Genomic DNA, 22,738 nt, shown 5'->3' with positions numbered 1-22,738 from the left:
GCTCTGAGCGAGGGCAGTGCTGGGTGTCCAAGCTCACGCTGAGCTGCTCAGGGCGATTTCCCAGCGGTGCAAGGAAGGGACCACACTCCCATTGGAGAAGGCTCGTTTCAGCAAGCGGAGGTGGCCAGCAACCTTTTACAATTCTTTTCCACGTTGCGTTCCAGCCAGGACTAACAGGTTCCTAAAATCCTCTTGAAGCTGGCTTCATTTTATGGTTTCCTTAGGAACCCTGGTATAACAGAAAGGAAATATTTTCTTTCTGTTGGTTACCTCTCGGATAAAGCGTGAAGGATTAGAGCAGTAGTGATTACGGCTCTCTCTTAAGCAGAAGAAAGGACAAAAAGCCTGTCAGAACCTTAGTCATTGATTTTCCCGGAGCAAAGGGTCATGTTAAGTACTATTGATAAAAAGCATCGTTGTGGTGTCCATGGAGACCAGGTTGAGGTGAAAGTGAACTGTTACTGTTACAGTGACAGCTTTAGGTGGATCTGTAAAGAACCTGCTTTTTCCTCTAATCATAAGGAAGAGCTGATTTATTCTACCTTGAGCGTTAGATCAAACCCATTGCTTCTGTGAGACCTGCTGTGCAGGGAGATGCAGTCACTGTTGACTTCAAGGCAGAGGAAGGGATATTTGGGGTCTCCTAAAAACTGCTCAGCGCTTGCAGGTGTCGCAACTCCAAGTGCTTCGATGCTTCTGCTGGAACTCTTGTTTGTCTTTTTTAAATCAAAGTGGTGTCAAGTTCAGGCTAGAAATAGTATGGCTGCAATAGTTCCTCATACCCCTAAAAACTATGCATGTATAAATCTCACAAGTAGTTGTACACATGTAGTAGTATGCCTGTGTGCAACAGGCTTTGTCTTCTACTGTGTTTGGGCACATGCTAGGACATGCTTGGAGTACATGCTTGGACACTGCGATCCTTATGCCAGTGTGCCCTTCCTTTGGGAGCCTTCAGAGTTTTCTCTGCTCAGAAAGGTAGGACCAATGCTGCCTGGTCAGGGTCCCGCACGGAGCACCCCAGGCTCGTGCAACCTTATGATGAAATGGCTTGAGAGAGACTGGAGCCACTCCTGCTCCCGTTCCAAAATGATTATACCATCTATAGGTCTGTTAAATGGTTGCTGACTGGTTAAACCACCCCAATGGCAGATCCGTTTCTTGAGTATTGTTCCGTTTGCAAGAAACTCTTTTCTTTCTTTGGGTGGACACTGGCCTGGAGAACCCTTCCTCAGAACGAGCATAACCAACACTATTGCTACCTCTCCTAGAGGGCAACAAATTGTCTTGGGGCCTTCTAGCTGTTCTAGGTCACACGCAGCTCAGCAATCTTTTTTGTTTGAAATAAATCGACAAAATGGAGCCTGTGGTTTGGAAATGATGGTGAATCAGCCAAAGATCCACTCAAAAGTCTGGGTCATCGGAAGGTCTTCCAAATCATGGGATTTCTTTCAAAATTCACTTTTGGTTTCTATCAGCTGATTGAGTTCTAAATCATCTCTAAGCGGCACCTTCGGGTGTTACTGCACTTTCCAAACCGAGAGACCAGTGTGATTTGTCCCCTCTGGTGGGATTTTTCAATCCACAAATCATTCCTGTAACCATCTACCTGCATGAGCTGTGTAACAGGTCCTTGAAAGCATTCCTCTCCCTCCACTTCTTTATTGTTTCTTCTCCATATACTTTTTTTTTTCCTGAATTGGGGCAGCTGGGATTTCAGAAGAGCTTTTCTTGTTGCTCTTGGAAGGGGCAGGGGAAAGATGAATTTGTTCTTTCTTCCCCTCCTCTGAGAAAATATCCAAATGCTCTGCTTTCTTCTCTACCTGAGAAATGGGACAGTCAAAGTGTCTTCTCCTCGTAGCTGGGCTGGAACATACACAGATGCTGAGGTCCCCGTGATGAGAGCGTGGCTCAATGTTGTGCCCAGATCGGAAGAGTTGGGAGCGCACCGGTATCAAACAATGAGTTACTTGTAGGTGTCCTCAGAGCTATCAACAGAAATATGTTTTAAAGCCACTCTCTGGGTGTTTGCATTCTCCCATAAACATTTTTTATGTAGGCAATTTCAATATGCAAAGTGACCAAATCTGTTTTTAAAGCAATAGCTCGCTGGTTTGAAAAATGGAGTTTGTTCTGCCCTAATGCAAAAAACTCAGCATTATTTCACTCAGCAATGAAAACCTGAAGTATTGATTTTGAAATGTATAATTGATTGTAACAATAAATCACTGGGCAGTATATGTGCAAAATTGATTTCTCTATTGCAATAATTAATTTGATATGTGCTATAATATATTTATGCAGGGCCTAAGCAACTCAATAATGGTAATAAATTGTATTTGATCAAAAACTATCCACTGTTACATGGTTGACTTTTCTCTTTGTCTAGAATTTGTGATACGGCGCTGTAAGAGATAGTATAGATACTGTTGTGCTGTTGTGAGGTCTTGCTCCATGAGAAGCCCTTAATACCCTGAATACCTTATATCGTGCTGAGTAAAAACACTCGAAGGATTGGAGACCTGTGAGGAACAGCTGGTGCCCAGATTGTTTTAGCAGAGAAATGTTCATGTACAATATCAGTCTCTTATCAGTCCAGCCCAGTAAATCTGGTGTTTTTTCCTGGACAAGTTGATAGAAACTGTAATAAAGAATAGAATGAATAGACATATGGATGAACATGATATGACGAGGAGGGATCAATACAGCTTTTGTGGAGGAAAGTCCTGCTTCACCTGCCTATTAAAGTCCTTTGAAGGAATCATTGAGCACATGGGCAAGGAGATCCAGTTGATATCGTTGGCTTGGGTTTCCTAAAGCCTTTTGATAAGATCCCTCACAAAAGGCTCCTGAAGAAATGCGGTTGCTGCAGTGTAAGGAAGAGATCCCTTTGTGATAAGCAACCGATGCGATAGAGAGCAAAGGACGGAGAGAGGCGTTGGCTTGGCTCGGCCGAGGAGCGCCGGCGGTGGAGTCGCCCAGCGATGCGTGCTGGGGTTCGCGCTGACTAGTGCACAGGGTGGAGAGTGAGGAAACAAGGGTCAGCAATTTAGCGTAGCAAAAGCGAAAGCTGATTGCTAAAAATCCTTACAACGCTGACTGACTGGGAGATAAAAGAGTAAATGAAATTCCTTGTGGTTAAATATAAAGTGGTGCAGAGAAAACACGCGTAGCTGCTGCTGTGCGCTGAGCTAGCTGCTGCTGCTCGGGAAGGGGGTCTTGCTGTTTCAAGTCTGGCAGCACAGTGGTCTGGTGAGGCACCGCTGAGTGTTTGGGTTCACTGGAAAATGAACAGGGTTGAAAAGAAAACGATCGCTGCAGCGCGGCACAAACCTGCCGTGCACCCTCCGCCAAACACGGGAGGGACGAAAAGGTGCAAGAGAAGGTGGCAGGAATGGCCACGTACGTGGACTGGCTTCTGAGTCACATATGTGACAAAATTCCTTCAGCCCTTTCTCCAAGGAGAGAGGTGGCAGAGACGGGTGTCTGGGGGTGTAGGGATGTGTCGGGGGCCATCGGGAAGGGACTGAGAACCCTGATCGAGTTGAAGGTGTCCCTGCCCATAGCAGGGGGGTTGGATGAGATGACCTTTAAAGGTCCCTTCCAACCCAAACTATTCTATGAATCTATGATTCTGTGGTTTCAGTTTGGGCTATTAGGCTGAGATAAGATCCCTTTTACAATCTAGCAAGCAACATTTCAAAAAAAATAAGTGATTGGTCTTGGTTAATTGCATTGCTCCTGACTGACAAATGGTTCAGCAAAAATTGTCTAATGGGTTGGGATCGGCAATAAGTTTATTCCCAAGAGGTTTGACTCTCTTTACATTGATATAACGAGGGTGCAGTAACATCTTCATGAACGTCTGTGGAATTAAAATGGCACAGAAATGTTAGAACTGCTCAGGTTGATATTTGTATCCTACAGTCAAAAAGAGGTGACTTTGGGCTGAAAAGCAAAGTGAGTTGCAGTGTCTGCTCAACCCCAGAGCTGATAATTCTAGTACCGTAGGTATTCTAGTGACCAGTTGAAATAAAAAAATCCTGAAAAGGGAGAAAATTTACTATCTAAATCCATTGTCTATATAGCCATCCACTGCTAGAGAATGTACAGTTTTCTTTATGCTAGTGTGAATCTCTTTGGATCCGGTTTTGGTTTTCTTCTCAAAATTATAACTTAGTTGAATACATGTTGTTAGTAGAAAAGCATAGCCTTTTTCTTTTTCCTTTTTTTTCCTCCCTTCATTTTATGTGCTTTTTTCCTGTCATTTCTTTGTAAAAAAAAAAAAAATCAACAATAATATCTCTTCTTTTACAGAGCATCAAAGTTAGCTGGTTGCCTCCACCACCAGGTACTCAAAATGGATTTATTACGGGCTATAAAATCCGACATAGAAAGACTACCCGCAGGGGTGAGATTGAAACACTGGAGCCAAACAACCTCTGGTACTTGTTCACAGGTCAGTGTTTGCGTGGTACAGCCTTGCAAGGTTTTGATGAATTAAATGCTTTGGGAATAAAATATACTTTCACTTCAAGGGAACATTGATTTCTTTGCTGGCAGGTAGCATTTATTGTGTTGTACAAAGATAGTCTTTATGGTGCTTTTTTTAAACCAATTTTTCCTTAATGCTTTTGTCATATATTTGTCTCCTGGATTTTATCATTAATGAATTTGAAGCTGAATTTCTTGTGTCCAGTATCTTAAGCCTCAGTTGTTTTTTTTTTTAGAGCACTCAGTCAACATCTCCTATTTTCTCATGGGTGCAAAAATATCGATTTCCCTAGTTTCTTTTCCAAGATTTTCAATGGAAAATACCTCCTCACAGAATAAAAAGTGCAACAGTAGATCATAGCAAAACTATAATTGCAATGAATGAAAGTAGCCAGATGAGTATCGTAAGGGTAACAGTGAATTCTGGTAGGTGAAAATGAATTTCACCTGGGTTCTTGCATTATGCCCAAGACATAAACGAGGAAGCAGCAAAGCATCAAGGGAGAAAATTAAACTTTGTCAAACTTTTACCCCTGAATTCAGTATAACCATGATTTCACCTCAAATGACCTGCGTTATGTTTACTTTCAGATGTAAAGTGTAATCTGTGAGGATCAGAAGTAATTCTGAATTGCATATTTCAGAATAAACTGTATCATTTTCTGTTTTGGAAGGAAAAGGAGTATTTTATTTCAAAATTAAATAAAAGCAAAAGTAGAACATTGTTATGGGGAAGACCTTAAATATTGAAATCTCAGCGTAGGCTAATCTCAACATCATCTAACGTAGGCTCTTGACCAAAGTCCCCATGGGACCTCTTCTGAAGGCTACATAACTAATAGCTGCACAACGAACAACTACTTTCTGGGGGGAGATAGCAGGCTAAGCATGTTCGACAAGTTGGAAAGGATCTGTTTTCTGGCAGATAAAGTAGAAATAATGATGAAAGCTGCTCCGATGTTTGAGTTGCTGCTGCTCTGACGGCCTAGAGAAGAAAACAGCGATGCAGTCAAAGTGCCGGAGCAAAGGCACGTACCTCCATAGCTCCACTGCCACCATCCCTGCAGGTCCCATCCCTGTGGAAGCAGAGCAGATTAATCTCTATTGTAGATCCCCACGTCCTGAGCAAACTCTTTCTTTCACATGAATTATTCCGGGCTTGAAGAGCTGCGGGAGTCCTGGTGGGACTGTGCTGCAGGCAGCCCCAGCCCTCCCACCTGCCCTGGCTGCCGCAGCCCCACCGCAGCTCGCCTCCCTGCAGCCCCAAGTGCTTTGTTTCACAAAGCTTGGGAACATGTACCTTAGAAAGCAAGTAAGAAAAATACCCAGATCTCGTTATGACTTGCTGCATGTGTATATTGTGATTGCTGGAGACCGAGCTACGTGGCTCTTCTAAATGGACATTTTAAATATTAACATGTAGGCACTTCACATCTTTGCTGCAATCCTATTTGGTAGGCAGGTGCTTTACGGGATAATAAGAACATCTGCAATAGCAGAGGAGTTCAGAGTTACGATGCAGGTTTTTAAATAGCCGCTATCAATTTTAGAGTAGCCTTCCATGTCAGCTAAACATTGAACTGCTCTTTTTAATTATGAGCATTCTTTTCCGGAGAATGTTTGCAATTAAATGAGACAGGTTTTTCCTATGCTTTGTGGTCAGTATAGACTGAGCAAAAAGATAAACCTATATCCCCCCCGCAGGGACTTGGAAGTCTTGTGGCACGTTCAGGAATGCTGCAGTAATTGTTTTCTGATGGCGTTAGCCACAGAGGAAAACATCTGTTTCTGAATTCATGCTTATTTCATAATATTAGTAAGACTTTATATTTTTTGCCTGAACTGTGTGCTCTGAAGTTAATCAGGAGCACCAGAAAGCAAAACGCTCTTCAGTTGCTAACCTAGTTCCTAGCCTGCAAATATTAGGCATAAGGAGAGTGTACCTCCAGCTCCCTGCGTGTTAAAAGCAGTGAGCTGTTTTTGTTAAGTGTGCGATTAATGGCTTAGTTACATAAAACAATTCTTCATTTTTCTACTATTTGGACTTCCATTAATTTTGTGTGCATGAGCACAACCGATGGGAATTACGACCCAAGCTAGTCCTGGGCCGGTGCAGCCCTCATTCAATTTTTGAAGCCTTTTCCTTTGGTCAAAAATCTCTTTTCCCGCGTGAATAACGACCTCCCCCCCAAGCGCCGTTCTGCTACAGCCCTGCCCGGGCGCTCGCTCGGAGGGTGCTGCCCGCACGGCATCCCCACGCGCGTGCTGTATAGTGCAGTCTGCAAACCGGGCAGTGAGACACTGCGTGGGGCTGCGGTGTGCTGGGGGAACACATTTCTATACATTTGCATATATATTTTCTCTGCCTATATATGCATTTCTATATATTTCCTTACATATGGCAAGTCTAATGGACTGTTACTAGAGATTTCATTTTACGCGAAGTCTATTGCAAACTCCGGTATTGTCATTAATTTGTTGTTGTTTTCATCTTCTTCTTTCCATATGATTTTTATTTGCCTTTCTGTTTTTTAAACAGGACTTGAGAAAGGAAGCCAGTACAGTTTCCAGGTGGCTGCCATGACAGCGAATGGGACAGGGCCCCCCTCGGACTGGTACACAGCAGAAACACCCGAGAACGACCTCGACGGTAAATGCATCTCTTTTAAAAGCTGTTGTCTCCAAAAGCCTTCTAGCGTATAGCCGAGGGGTGTCACTGCGGTTGTCACCCAGGCTGAGGTTAGGGTGAGATCCCCGGGGTCTACACACCCACCAGCAGATGTTTTCTTGTACTCCTGGACCCCCCCTTGGTCACCAGGACCAAGGGGTCAGAAACCTTTGTTAAAATAATTCCCTGCCAGAATTTAGCTCCTGAGCATCATAGCTGTTTGCAATAATACAGCGAAGGGAATCTGTAACTTTATAAATGGTAAACGTAATCAGTCAAAGAAACAATGAAAATTATGCCAATGATCCTAACAATTCACTAAGCAAATATTCAAATAGGTCAAATCCTGTTTCCCAGCCTTCATTTGCAGATGTTAGAAATGCAGGTTGGCAATGAAGCTGAATAATTAGTGAAAGATGACGGGATGCAGATACCTGAAAACGGTGGGCTGTATAAATCAGTGCAGATGCTGACACAAAAGGGAAGAAAAACATTGAAATGAAAGGGTTAGATAAAATGACTGGAATATTTGAAGTAGTAAAGGAATAAAAGGAGAGTAATGAAAAAGTCTACCTAAAAAAATTAAACAGAGTGCAAATCAAATGGAACAAAGAATCTAACAGATGGATGTCACGGCCGAAGTACAGACAATCCGTAAGAAGCAAATATGTAGTAGAAAGGAGATGAATAGAAAATAAAAGGAAACTGATGAAAATTGCTATGATTTTTAAAACAAAATAAGTCACCTAAAAAGGATCAAAGGCAAACTGGATGAAAGAATAAATAAATAATCAGTTTAAATGCACCATAGTACTTGATGCTGCCTTTCTTTTGTCTGGCTGGATTTCCTTATGATCTCAAAATCAACCCTTGCAAATTGAAGAATTTCTGCCTTTCCCTATGTCCAAATACAATTTTCCAGCAGACTGGGAGGGACAGCAGTGCATGGCATGCAAAATGGGAGAACCAGTACCCGTGCTTTCTCATCAAGGTTTTAAAGAAGATGTGGTGCTTCTAGACGCGTTGTAACTATACCAACGGATCACAACATGCCGCGGTGCATGATGATATCTTTCTAATTATGCTTTGGCTAGACAGCAATTTGAGAAATGACGTTGTTAAGGTGTAAACAGTTGACTTTTCGCTGGTGAGAGTAAAAGATAAATTCTGAACACACCGCAGTATGCAAAAAGAAAGTAACACATTTGAGCACATTCGTTTTGATTTGCATTTGGCACACGCTACATTCCTTTGAAGTTTTCGTGCCCAAATACACATGTGCATGCAAAGATGTTAATCGAGTAGTCACAGGAGACACGCGATGGAAGTAGGTGCATGCGAATAAATTTAAGCAAAGCCATTTTGTTCATGTATTGTATTTACATGCATTTGCATTTGCAGTAGCGATGAATTATCCTCGTGAAGCTGCAGCAGCCTGATGCTGGGAATGCACCGTGTTGCATACTAGATACAAATGCTCTGATAAACCCTGGGGAGAAATCTGCTTATTCCTGTAGTTCTGCAGAGTCCTCTGGTGTCAGCCAGCCAGGGAAGGGCTGGAGCGCAGGCTGGTAACTGCAACCCCCTCTCTGCTGCTATGGCTAATGCAGTTTCTCTTGCTTTCACTGGCATCAGCAACACAAAGACGAACAGTATCCTGGAGAACGGCGTCAACTCCCAATGGATATTAATTTTAATTAGCGTGTTTTGTTAAAGTGATTGGAAATCCAAACATAGCTGCTTTTTCAAGCTAGAAAGCTCGTGTGCCTTTACTGACAGTTGGGAAGGTTTTAAATATTTGTTTTAAGCTTCAAATTTTGTGGTTTAAAAAGAAAAAAATAGAAATTGAAAGCAGTGCTTTCTCTAAAAGGTTTGATTTAAGAAGCTTGAGCAAGGGTGCAAGAGACTCTCTGGTCAACTTTGCAAAGGTATCCTCCTTTGCAAATGGAGTTTAGGATGCTCGGTTTCTGATTACTGCGTTGAACAGGTGGAAGCTGTTATACGTATTAGATAGTGATAGAGTTCGCTTCAGCTCTAAATTAGTGCTTTAAGAGCATGACAAGCTAGACTGCTGTCATATTGTAGTTTATACTGAAAAGTGATTGGGGAAATATGTGAACAAAATGGGACGAGTTAAAACTACCCTGACTTTGTAAAATAGACATCTTTGAATGTCTAAGAAAATTGCTGACGTGACCCAAATGTAAAGCATTTTTCAAGTGTGCCAGTGGAATTCGGGACCTTTAAGTAGCACTAAGTGTGGTATTCCCTGGATGGAAGACGTGGGTGCTCAAACCATTGCATAGAAACACAGCGAAGGACGCAGAGGCACGCGTGAGGAGACGTGGCATCCCAGGAGGAGATGTCACACCAGGCAGTGGCACAGAACTTCACCTTCCATTTCCCGGGAACCTAATTGTCCATAAGGGAAGGGAGTAAGAAATGCAGCGCCAAGAAATAGGCAGATCTCCTGAGGAACTCTCCTCCTGCGTGCCAGATGCTGGTCTGTGGGGCTGGCTGATGTCCACAGCTCGTGTGTCTGAGCACAGCATTTGCTTACAAGTACTCAAAGATTTCCCTACGTGAGAGCAAGTGATGAACTCTGGTGCAGTTAAGAGTGGGGACTGTATATTTGCCTCATTTGGGACTTAGGATGAAGGACTCACGTAGGAGAATGGGATCTCAAGGTCGCTTCTCAGTAGTTCTGGCATCATGTTCAAGCCCAGGAGAAACAAAAGTAAACGTATTGGTCTAGTGCTGCAAGGAAATAGCCTGACAAAGAAAGCAGGAATGAGAGATACATATTTCAATAAGAGTTTCACTGCTGGATATCTGAGTGCTGGGACACTGAAAATCAGCACAGCCTTGCAGAGGCTGGATGGTCCAGTTTCCTGAAGAACTGATGGATTTAGATGCTTGGCTGTATCTTATGTTTGGCAGAAGTCCTTACTGTGGAAAACGTGCTTCGCTGTAAAGAGAACCAAAAAATACTTCATTTGAGGGGAAAAAAATAGTTGGTTCTGAGTTTTGACTTTGTACTTTGGGTTGTGAAATACATGACACAAATTCTAAAATTCAGAGCTGTTTCAGAATAAGAAAAATGTTTTTTCCAGAAAATGTTTAAAAGTAAAGCTAATTAAAATGTAATTAAAATTGCTTTATACAGAAAGCTGAAGCAAAAAAATGCATCTTCAGAAAATAGCTGTGTTTATGAAACTTCAATATTTGAAAAGTAGTTCAAAAATGTTGTTCACCCCAGCTTCATTTTAGAGACTTAATTCACAAGAAGGGTACAAGAAGTTAAACTGCCTTTTGCTTTCTGAAACAAGAAGTCATGATTTTGCTCTGAAATGCATGAATTGTATCTTTGAATTGTTTGAAAGAAAGAATAGGAAATGTTTGAATAAAGTAGTTTTAACCCAAACTGCTGCCTAGAGGTATCTGTGCTGCCATTGAAATCCCTGTGTTGTGTCAAATGTAAAAATTATCATTGGAAGGCAATCGGTTCTTTGAACGCTCTGATCTCCTTCGCTGCTTGAGAATTGCTACTTTTAGGAAATTCGAGGAATTGCAGTATCGCTACGTTATCCAACTTCTCATTTCAAGGCAGTAAATTGTTATTTTATCTTTGGGGCTTGTAAGAAATGGTTCTGTCATTTGTTTTTCAAACAGCACTGTTCAGGAATAGCTGCTCAAGTAACTTTTGCTTCTGCATTAAAACAAAGTTTGGGAGTGGGGCGTAAATGGCAACTTAACCTGACTTACAGTGGCACTGCTGGTGCAATCTGTTTCTTCTTTGTGTGAGTAGCTACTTTTCAGTGAATTTTCTTCAACCTTTAAACAAGACCCATGCTTTGCAATTTTAAGGAGTTGAATGCAAAGGACTTCCAAAGTTGCTGGGTGTTTCAGACTGGTAATGTACCAATCAGACTTCCCTGAAGGTGCAGCAGGTTTCCAGAGTACTCTAATGTGTTCATAAGAATTCCTCTGAAAGCACGTGCAATACCAAGGACACATGTATGGCCCTGGTTATTGAAAAGGGCTAATTCTTCTTTTTATTACCTTTTCCAAGGTTTACAGTGGGAATGCTTCACAACTGTGAAGTGTCTTTTGTTGGAGTTTACAACATTTTATTTTATAACTGTTTTTTCTACCCTGTCCTTGTTGCCTTCCATATAAGCTTTCATCTATTATATTGCAAGCCTTTTTATTGGGGAAAAATAGTAACTTGTCTCTTTCTGCTCTCAAAAAGACAAGCTGCTGTGCGGCTCCTCTGAAGAGACTTGTGATATGGTAGTTATTGGGTAAACTCAAACAAAAGGCATCTACTCATCTAACCTTTGCAGTAAAATTAGGCTTACAGAAGGCAAATAGACTTCAAGTGATTAATTACTACTTAAAGTAATGAATTTTACCTGGGGATACCTGTAAATAAAGTATCTTATTCTATTATTTCATTTATGAAATGTTGGTGTATTATTTAAAGCAGCTTCAAAGCAAGACATGCATGTCCAAGAGTTAAAATTCACTTCTTGTTTTCACGGGAAAGAGACAGATTATTGCCCGAATATACTAGTATATCGCTAACAAAGTAAACCTTTTTGTTAAATAATCCGTGAGCACAAAGGCAACTCATACAATCAGCTGTCAAGATCCTGCTGAACTTGCAGATAGACCAAGGAAGAGAAAAGTTGTCCTACTGGAAATTTTCTTGGCAGGTCATCTTCCATTTTCCTGCATAATTTTAAAATCTCTCTTGTAGCCTTATGCTAAAGGTGGAAAGCACCAGGAGATACTCAGTTTAAAACAGGATGAGGCATATTGGTGCTCTTGGAAGGGAAGGCTGTAGCTCAGCAGTGAAATTGCATGTAAGCTCTGCATGTAACTCTGGGGCACCTCGTCGGTTTTTGTGTGCAAATATTTTAATCTAAACGCAAACCTTATGAATAATAAGATTGAATTAATAGAATATTAATTGATACTTTTTTTTTTTAAATCCCAGAATCTCAGGTTCCTGACCAGCCAAGCTCTCTTCATGTCAGGCCCTTGACAACAAGTATCGTCATGAGTTGGACTCCGCCGCTGAACCCAAACATTGTCGTCCGCGGGTACATCATCGGCTACGGCGTCGGCAGTCCGTATGCTGAGACTGTGCGGGTGGACAGTAAACAGCGTTATTATTCCATTGAAAATTTGGGTAAGTAATTGTTTTCATTCATTTCATTTCATGAAAAGAGGTTCCTCTGAGATTATGCTATTTTTGTAGGTTTATTTTCAGGCTGTCACTGGTGCTTCCTTTATATGTTGCTTTCTTAGGCTGTTTCTGCATTCCATTTTACATTTGGTCTTACCTTCAAAACTCTGGATACTCTCAAACATACCAAATTTCTTTGATCAAATACTCATTTTATTCAGTAGATCTTATTAAGTCGTGTGCTCCTAGTACTGACTCCCACTTGTGCAAAGAGCTGGACCTAAAGATGTTATTCCCCGGGCTGTTTGAATTTAATGGCAGTCACAAAACTCCTATTTTGTGTCTGTCAAAATGGTGCCGGGAGAGCGGTGGTTATTCATTATTCATGGCACAGCCTCTGTAACAGTTCATCTAAATTCTGAGCATGGTACTCAGGGACCTGGATCCTTCCAGTGGTGACGGACCGTTCTCCTAGCACTGGGAAAACAGTTCAAAGTTTAAAGGAAGTAAAAAAGTTTAAAGGAATTCAAAAAGTTTAATGATTTCCTTGTCATTACTTCTTTAGCACTTTTATTCCAGGTAAAAATGGTAAGTTTTCTGCTTAGTAATCTGGGAGCGATCAGATATTACAGGAAGATTTATTAACTTGGTGCACTAGGGGTGCACAGCTGGACTAGTTATCTCAATTCTATAGGACCGAAACTCTCTGATACCTGGGGACGCTTTTCTTTGGAATTGGTATTTTATAGCACCGTGAAACTGCATCGTCCAACCTTTTTGCTGTTTCCTTGGGGAAACCTGGAGAGTAGAATAAAATGGTTTTACTGTTACTTCATCAAACAGCTTCTCTATGTCCAGATGTATATTTCATGATGGAGGTGTCTGCAAAGAGCCGTGCATAAACACTCCCAAATATTCAGTGAGTTCTACAGAAAAAGGCAGATTTGATAATGTTTTGTGCAAGTGTGAAGCTATTATGCAAAATGGAAAGATGTCTGACTGGACTATGGAAAAAATTTTGTGGAATATAAAGATAAAAGCTATTACTAATGAATGTGTGTGTCTAATAACTAATGGTCCGGATTAAATGCAAAGTATTTTTCTTAATTCCAAAAGGGATTTAAATTCTCCTGAGCCTATTTTGAGTTGTTTCATATCTTTAATGAGTTTTCAGTCGAGCCTTTCAGCACTGTTGACCCAGAAGTACTAGAAAAGAAAAATACATGGACAGCCAATGTGTTTTGGCTTTGGCAAAAGCTGAGGAGGAGGTGCCTACACAGCTCAATTTTATAGAGTTCCAAGTGGTCAGCTCTCACTAAAAGTGTCTTGATTAACAACTGGAGAAATGTTGGGTTTTGTGAAGCTTTAGTGTTTGTCTTCCTTCATGTATTAAATGACCAGTGAATATATTGCTCATAGGACCTCTGATAGCCACTGCCGTCAGGTGGAAGATACGCTAGGAACAACTTGCAGATACAAAAGCCTTCTAATAGGGTAACTACACTTGGTATTTGCGGAAAGCTGATGGTGTACTTCAGTTATTAGAACTGTTTCTGTGGATTAAAAGGATTCTCCTATATTCTTGGCTGTGCAGACAGGCAGAAGTACATAGAAAGTCCAGCAAGTCAGGGAGGATGTTTCACTAATATACTTTACAGAGGTAACACTCGGACATCTAGAAAATGTCAAGAAGCTATTTTGACAAATATTTAGTTACAAATAATTCCGTCACTGCAGTCAGGGTTGTTCTTTTTTTTGCTGAACAGCCTCCAACTTTCATAAAAGTTATTAATTATTCAAATGGAAAGTATCTTTTCATTGTACGGTTTTTGGTTTGATTGCAAATATTCAAAATGTGAGCAGTGTAACTTAATTGTCATTGTCCCGCATGCGTCTGGTCCCTAACTGGATAAGGATACAAGCACTTTGGTCACAAATCCGGACGTGCACATTTTAAATTTGACTTCTGTGAACATTCACATGTACAACTTTGAAAATCAATTTCCATGAATAATTGCACTAATTATATTCCATCATTTAAATATCCACAGAAAATGAACCCCAGAGGGATGTGACCAAGGGCCCAGAGAAAGCTTTTAAAAAATTAGAACAGTTGCCAACACTTCCTACATTATTCACTCACTTTATTAGAAACCATTACAAGAAAATTACACAAAATGATGAGACAGAATTCTTTTCCTAATAAAAATACTGTTTTCAATAAGGTTATGAATCAAAATGTGCTGCTGGCAGAAGCGAGGGGAAAAAATATTTCCTAGATGTTATGTGGACTCATCCACCTGTTGTAAAATTTCCCATGAGACCTCTGCACGAGGGGTATACGTTATCTTAAACGTAAATGCGAAAGCGACAGTGAAGTCCGAGACCTAAATAAATGATGAACTTCAGTGAGTTTTCTCTCCCCTCCAAGACCCCATCCCTTTTGATCCTCGTGGCTTTCAGCGATTGCTTCCTCGTGGCTCCCCAGCTCTCCTGTGTCTCGTTAGGCAGAGACTGCGGAGAGGTCACCCCGCTTCGCCTCAATCCCCTCTGTGATGTATGGAGCTCAAAAATCGAGTTTTTGCAGCTTCCCGAGGTTCACTGCAGTGCTGCTTTTTATTTTGCCTTTGTATGCTATTTTGAAGCACGCTGCAAACCTATGTATCATTTAGATTCTAGAGCGGTAGATACTTTCATTAAAGAGCAAGCCGATCTGTTTGACATCAGCTGACTGTCAGAAATCCTGCCTGACTCTCATCTACAGTCACTGTTTTCGCACACAGATGCCCAAACCAAATAATCCAGGGCCAGTCAGCCATTATTTTACTGCTATAAGCTCTTGTCCTGAGAGAAATGACGGTGAAGAATAACTCTATTAAACCCTGTCCGGGTTGGGTGGGATGCGAAACGCCCTGACACATCACGCGCATACGTGCATGACTGATCTTTTTCCTGGGAACAATTTTCTCCTCTCTGTGTTCAGACCTGCACAAAAGCACCTCCTGGACATCTTTCCAAAGACCTTACAGTTGAGAGATTGAGAAGAGGGATGCACATGGGTGTTGAAAGTGGAAGCTAACAGCCCCCAGGCTGGCCCACCGGCTCTGTTCCCTTCCCAGCATCGGCAATACGGTTGCCCTGGGAATTCCTGCCTTCGCGATCCCCCTTTGTCTGGCGGTTCCTGCCGTAGATGTGCGATAGGGTTGCCGTAGCAATTCCGGCTTGTTGGCTATGTGAGGCTGCCGTTCCTCGTGGTGATATTTGTGCGGATTTTGTTCCTCCTTCCCTAACTTGTTTGTGCAGCCACGCGTCGTTGTTGGCCACCTGCACGCACACCCTACGAACGCGGATTGTTGGTACCACTGTTACACATGTCTGGAAATACAGTAATTTTATGCAATTTGTATTTTGATGCGAAATTCTATAATTCTAAAATCTAATCCTAAATTACTTCCTAATATCACAAAGTGACGTTGAGGTAGAGTCAGAAACAAAACGTAGCCCATGCTTTAAGCTCAGGACCGCTCATCTTCTCTGCAGCCAGGTTGTAGAGAAGACGGTAGCTTTACTTGTGGTCGTGGTATGTCAGTGTTGGGTAGTAAAACCTTTGTGATAGGACAGAACTAATGATAAACTCTCTGACCTACACTCTAGAATGTTTACTTATTTTACTCAACTTCAGATGTTTAACTGAGTCACCTGAGTTTGAGCCATATCAGCCTATGTTCCTTCTCTAGTCCATCAAGCAGGAAAAGACAACAGCAAGGGTAGTTCAGCCCATTCAACAGCTCCACCATCTGATTTTTCCTCCCTGTTGACGATGGTGGATGTCCATGATGGTAACTTAGCCATGGTGTGCATTGTTACGCGTCAGGATTCGCCCTTCTAGAGCTAATTATGAAATGCCAAACATCTTTGCACCTTCAGTCTGCTGCTAATGATCGACTGAAGATGCTTTCTGTGTAGTACTTACTGGTTTTGGATGGGAATCAGGTATTGAAATCCCTTTAGAAATCCTACTAGACACTTCACCTTTGTAATCCTACTTACTTTTAAAACTCTGCTTAGAAGTACGAGGCTTGGAAGCGATGGACGATCTCCTTAAGTAGATCACCCACAGGGGAAGGATGGAGACCTGCAGAGCGGCCTGCTTTTTAATTCCTTCCCTCTTGATAACGCAAGTGTAACGCCGATACGCACAAGTCGTATGGCAGCTTTGCATCACATTTCAGGTACTTAATCGGTTACTTCCTTCAAGCAAAACTTTTTAAATGCCTGAATCGGCCTGTACCCGAGCTGTTACAGCACTTGTTGAGTAGTACACCGCAGCTACTACTACGCTTCAAAAACATGAAGAAAAGTATTCAGTCTTTCATAATAGTGATTGAGAACTTTATTCTGCGTGATGATCATTTTGAATACAACTATATAGAGGTAACTTGTACTCTAGAATGAATTAAATAGAGTGATTTTCTCATGACTGAGTGGTCCTATTGCCTTGGAGGCACTCTCCACAGGTGCAGAAGAATATAAGAATATCCAGAGACTTCAGCTTTGTCAGTGAAGAATTTGTTGTATTTTCTTTCTGCAGTGTATGAAAGATATTTGATGTCAGTCTCATAAATTTCAGGAGCGAGCATCCCTTGCTCTCATTCAGCCTTTTCTGTGACAGCGAAATCAGTGCTTGACTGACTCTCCAATGAATAATTCTAACAAGGAAACCCACTTCTAGTGAGCCACTTCATTTTCTTTTTTCTTTTTTTTTTTTTTATATTTTTTAATTCTTCGCTTGTGATTGTAAATGGCAAGGTTATTGGCTGATTAATGGTGGTTTTAACAATATTGGAAAATTCACAGATGCCAATTCTGATCTTTTACGCATAAGAAGTACTGATTTCTGTACTGATCCAACTCAGAAGGCTTTAAGCATAGTAATGAACTGACTGGGCTCATCTCCATGGAGCTTTGTATTAAAGCTTACTCATGAAATAAAAGTTTAAAAGAAAAGGGAAGAAGTATGCCAAGGAGATTTCCATTTACCAATTCTGCAAACATAAACCCCAAAATATCTGAAATAACCACAATAGCTGTAATATTTGCATTTGTATTTTTAGTTAATGTATTGGAAAAATGAAACACGGTAACTTTATATAGCGTCTTCCAAGATGTTAACCACATTATTACGTCATGCTGGGATATTTTGATAAGTCAGCCCAGAATATTTTAATAACTTACTGGGATAAGAGAAAAAGGTAGGAGCTGACATGAGAAGGGTGGTAGGCTGGGCGTGAGGAGACCTGGAGGATGACCGTTAGCCTGCCGTCGCTGCACACTGTGGCCGCTGCCTTTGCTCTATGTTAGTGACATCCCAAAAATGTTTTAAAAAAGCCTTTGAATAGCAACAATAGAATAATTCTGCAGCTGGTGACAGGGTGTTTGCACCGTGTGAAAGAAAGCAGAGAGATGCAGATTTGGAAACCTGAGTCTCAGTTTTAAGCTGATCAGAAAAGATAATTCCTCTGGCATCCATAATAATAGTTCCACCTGTAAAGTGCCTGAAGTCTTTCAATGAGAAAATGTGTATAAAAATGACTATTTTACAGATACGCAAACCATTTAAAAACTAAATTTGATGGGAAAGCTGTACCAAATTCCAGAGTCTTACAGAAATGTGGACTTTCTTCTTCAGAGCACATCCCCTTACGTATGTGAGAACAGAAGAACAAGGTGTAATTTTAGAAAGAGTTTTTAAGCACAGTTGCCTTTATGTGACCTAAGAAAAAGCTACATTCATCTCCCCGAGTGTGTAGGAATTCGTGTGCACCCTCTTGAAAGAGTTTGACTGGGAAGCTGGAGTGCACGTCCTGAAATACTATTTTCATGTCTCTTTTTAACTTGAACCTTTGATCCTCCCGGCCCAGCAATGAAAGCAAAGTGCATAATAGGCAGCAAAATCTAGCAAAGACTTTTCAAAGTTACTCCCTCTCCTCCCATAAAGCCTGAAGCTACACACATCTGAAAATTTTAAGCTCTGAAGAGAAAATCTAATGGATGTGAACAATTTCTGCTTAATTAGTAGTTTGGAGAATTAGAGCTACCATATGAATAATAAGAACGTATTAACAGCTCACACTGGTAAGTCATTTTATAATGCGGGAGGGGGCTGCACCATCTCCCTTGGCCTATACGGACCGGCGTAAGGGGCTCTATACGACAGGGCGAGAGATTGGCAGTCGGGGTGGTTTTGTCTTTGCGCACCTTGGCGCAAGTGTTACTGTTCAGGTGATGCACTAGCGGTTTGGATGGCACAAATGTTAAACTTTACAGATCCCTGTGTTATTCAAGGAATAAAACTTAAAAAAAAAAAATCGACAATTACAAGTGACAAGAAATGAAGATAAAGCTTTTAGATCTGAATTTATATTTTAACAAACATACCAGTAGGAATACAAAGGGTTCCATCAAATTCCCCTTCGTCTTAACTGCAGATCAGATTAAATTTGACCCTTATGCATAGACGAGGCAAAAAAGCATTTTGTTTTATTGCGAAGGGAGAGAAAGAAGGTTCTTCATTTTCTTTAATCTTTGCAGATGACAGTTGTGGATTATAACAAAGACATGAAAGGGAACAAAAAAGCTTTTTAATGTAGTTTTGGGTTGTTTTGTTCCCTTTGCATTTTTAATACAAAATGGAGCAGTGAAAATCAAACCAAAATATGTTAAATTTTATGCATTTCACTGTTTCCCTCATAGATCACATTAAAGCACAACACTAACAAGTAAAGGCACTTCGAGACTCCAGGGACTTTTCTTTCTTGCCTTTGAAAACTGACTGTCATTTAAAGAATGCTGCCATTTCTGCAAATACTTCATGCAACAATTTTCTTTCATTTCTCCCTGACTTTGCTTTGCTTACAGAGTATGGAGAAATTGCTCACAAGCAAAGGGTCAGTTTGAGATCCACACGTTATTTACATTACGAACGGGTCTTGCATAACACCCCCAAATCAGATACTGTGTGGACTTTAAAAGCGTTCTCATGTTAAAGTGAATTTTAGCCTGCCCAAATACCGACGTGTAGGAATCCGCTCATATGCTTCACTCTGGCTGACTTTCCGTAAGACATTTTAGTTTGTTTACGCCTCAATCCTACAGCCGTAAAAAATAGCTAAACAGGCTTCCCTGACAAAATGTTTAGGATCTATTGACAACAGATGGAACAGAAGAGCTGAATATTGCTCCTCTTCGTTGGTAAAGAACAGAATGCCTAAGAATAAGTCTTAATCCGAAATTATAATTTAAATAATACAGATAGCCAAGAATATTTTTTTCTTTATATTCGTTCATCAACCAAAAAAAAAAGGAAGCTTTGTTGCAAGGCATAGTTTTCAGGGAAAAGGATGGACATGACCAAACCAGCTAAGTGACCCAGGCTGAGCTATGCGCATTTGCTTGGATGAAAGACTTACTTTTTGCAAGGGAAAACACAACCTCTCCTCATGGTGCAACTTTCATTGTTATTTTTTGTGTACGAGTGCCTGAAGAAACCTTGCCCACAAACAAGTTAACCCTGCTGGTACGTTAATGGTGCTTCCTCTGATGTCGGGAAGCATCTCGAGTCAGGGCTATTCATTTTTTATTCATTTGTCCATATGTCTGACACTTCACTTTCTGCTGCACTATTTTACTTTTCCTGAGTTTGGCTGCATTTGTAACATCAGTAACAAATGTATGTAATACGCATAGGGATTTTTTTGTTGTTTGGCATCCCTACTGACACGGAGTGCACTGAGCTTGCAATGCACCACGGGAGTTGTAAAGGTTCACATCTCCGCAGGAGACGAGACCTATTTCTAAGCATGCTCAAATTACAGCCTTTGCTTAAAAAAAAAGCCCTGCACACTTTGTAATAATGCACACAGGACATAGCTCACAAGAGAAATCAGCAAGCAGGCATAATATATGATGAGATGACATCTTAAAAACAACTGTAAATATGGATTTGCTGTTCATCTCCTGAACTACATTAAAATAAAAGCACTTAACAGAATCTCATTATAAATTCTCTTTGCTCCGTTAAGCACTTCCCCTAGTGTTTTAGAAGTTAAACGTTTCCAGAGTCAGCCTGAGTACCTATAAATCTACAGACACCCCCAGAAGAGCGAGGCACGTCGTTGTCAGCCAGCTGCGGCAACCTGTTTCGGTGCCGTGACCTTCGCCGGTTCACTGCAGGGTCGCGTCCTCCCTGCCTTGCGTGGGGCGCCCGCCCGAAGGCACCAGGGCTCCCGGGTGGGTCTGTGTTGGCTTCTCGGGATGACTCGCCAAGAGATGTCTTGCCAAGCCTGTGAGAAGACAAGGAGGTCCAGCTGCTGAAGGACACTGCTGGAGCTCACGCTGCAGCAGAGTAAGGCAAAGCCCCGGGTATTGCTACCTAACCAAATTTTTGGAAGGTGACTGGAGCCCTAGTTTATCATCCAAAGAGCTAGGACATGCCCACCACGGTTGTAACAGATTCAACGGTGAGACTGGATTAAAAATTACAGGTTAGGTTGTTTTCGTTTGAAATGTAGACGTGTAGGACCCCCTCTGCCCCTCGTCCCTCGCATCTCTGTGAAGCAGATGGGCAGAGCTGTGCTCCTCAGGGACAATTTTCGGTTAACTTTAGGAGATATTTTAAGCATGTCCGCGTATTAACATATCTTTACTATTTGTGCTGCAGCAGTGCCCAGAGGTTCGAGGTAAGATTGGGATTTCATTATCTAATTAACGTAGAAACGTATTGTAAGACTTTACTTCAAAGAGCTTATAGGTAAAAGACTAAAGGAAATAGAAAAAAAAAAGTTAATACTATAGGGACTGAAGACACACCAAAACCGGTGATTTGTCCATCATTTCTTGAGGAGTTTGTGACATACTGAAGATGTGAAGTCAAGTTTCCACTGTCCTCTATATTCACTCTCAAAACAAATGTTCTTTTTCTAAAGAGGACTTTAACACTCGGGAATTTTCCCAGGACAGGAGTTTCAGATTTGGATGCCTCAATCAGCAATCTGCATTACTCATCTGGATCCTAGACAGAAGGAATCGATTTTCAGGAGATATTAGCACTCCTGATGCTTAAAAAACGCGTTATTTAGCTGACTTTGTTTAAACACTGGATGAAACCTTTTGGCACGGAAAAAATGTGCTGAATTTCCAAAACTTACATTTTGTGCTTTCCATTCACAAAGAAGATATTAGGCCCATCCTCTGTAACCTTGGAAAATGCATTCTTGAATTTTACAGCATTTGGTAAGTTTAACTTAATTGAACAAAGTTTTCTCTGTTATTATGGATTGTTCAGTTTACCAGAAGATGTAAATATATGCTAATTCTGTTGTGTTAGAGAAAGGATAATTCACTGGTAGGCCTCTTATTTTATTGAAAGCAATCATGAGCTCTTTATTACCCATTTCAGCCTTTCTGATAGTGACTCCTTTCCAAATTACCTGATACATTCGATGAAATAACATCACAGAAATTATCTCCTCATCCACCCCTGAAATGCAGCCGTTGCTGATGTACAAAGTGCCTAGAAGGAATAAAACAAAACTGTTTTTCTCTAGCTGACAACATGGGAGAAACTCATTTGGAGAATTTCACCGTGATAGTCTATTCTAGTGGAATATTTATAGTTAAATTTGCTAATATGATTAAAAGGTTTTTTTTTTTTAAATGTGGATATAATTTCCCTAGATTGTGCTAAAATCTGCTCCAAAGCTTTGCTTTCCAGGGGAAGTGTATGTTGTCCAAGAAGTGGAATACATCACTTACTGTTTCTTTTAATGGGGTTTAATCTGCTGGCCATTAGGTGCCTGGTGGATACTTGTAAAATGAGAGTCAAGGCGCCTTTATTTTTGGGATGATGGTAATTTCTGCACAGAGGGGGCCAAATCACCCCGGGCTTCCTGACCCCCTGGCAAGACACTGCTGATGCTCTAATATCATACGTGGCACAGTGCATTATCCCTTGAGATCTGGCTGGCCCTGACACTGCAGCTCTCGGAGCACAAATTTATTTAGTAGTCTGCTGAATGCAGAATGTCTTCTCCAAGGTCTGACCCAGGCACCCTCCCTTGTGAGGAGATTCCTCCTGAATTTCCAGAGAAGCCCCCCCGATTCCCTCTGAGCTGTCTCACACAGCAGGATCTCCAGCAGGAACTCCACCTGCTTTGGGCCTGTTTGTGGTGGCACACACAAACTAGTTGAAAACTTTATTGTAAACTGTGCTTTGGGCTCCTTAATGCGTACAGGGTGGTTTCCATTCTCCTGGGAGCGTTCCCCAGCCCTGGCAGTTCCACAGCCCTACCTACAAGGTCTGGGATACAGAAGAAGTACCCTAC

General features: G+C 41.3%; 1 protein-coding gene across 1 annotated transcript in view; it reads left to right on the top strand.

The window, feature by feature from the left end:
- LOC142074710 (netrin receptor DCC) overlaps positions 1 to 22,738 on the top strand; it is a 566,907-nt gene that overhangs the window by 466,837 nt on the left and 77,332 nt on the right. The window contains exons 13-15 of the mRNA XM_075135512.1: positions 4,318 to 4,459; positions 7,034 to 7,144; positions 12,165 to 12,359. Of these exons, the coding sequence (XP_074991613.1) occupies positions 4,318 to 4,459; positions 7,034 to 7,144; positions 12,165 to 12,359 (448 nt within the window). The remainder of the gene's footprint in view (positions 1 to 4,317; positions 4,460 to 7,033; positions 7,145 to 12,164; positions 12,360 to 22,738) is intronic.

The sequence above is a fragment of the Calonectris borealis genome, chromosome W (assembly GCF_964195595.1).
Source record: "Calonectris borealis chromosome W, bCalBor7.hap1.2, whole genome shotgun sequence".
NCBI classification, from domain to species: Eukaryota; Metazoa; Chordata; class Aves; order Procellariiformes; family Procellariidae; genus Calonectris; species Calonectris borealis.
This window is presented reverse-complemented; position numbering and strand designations above follow the sequence as displayed.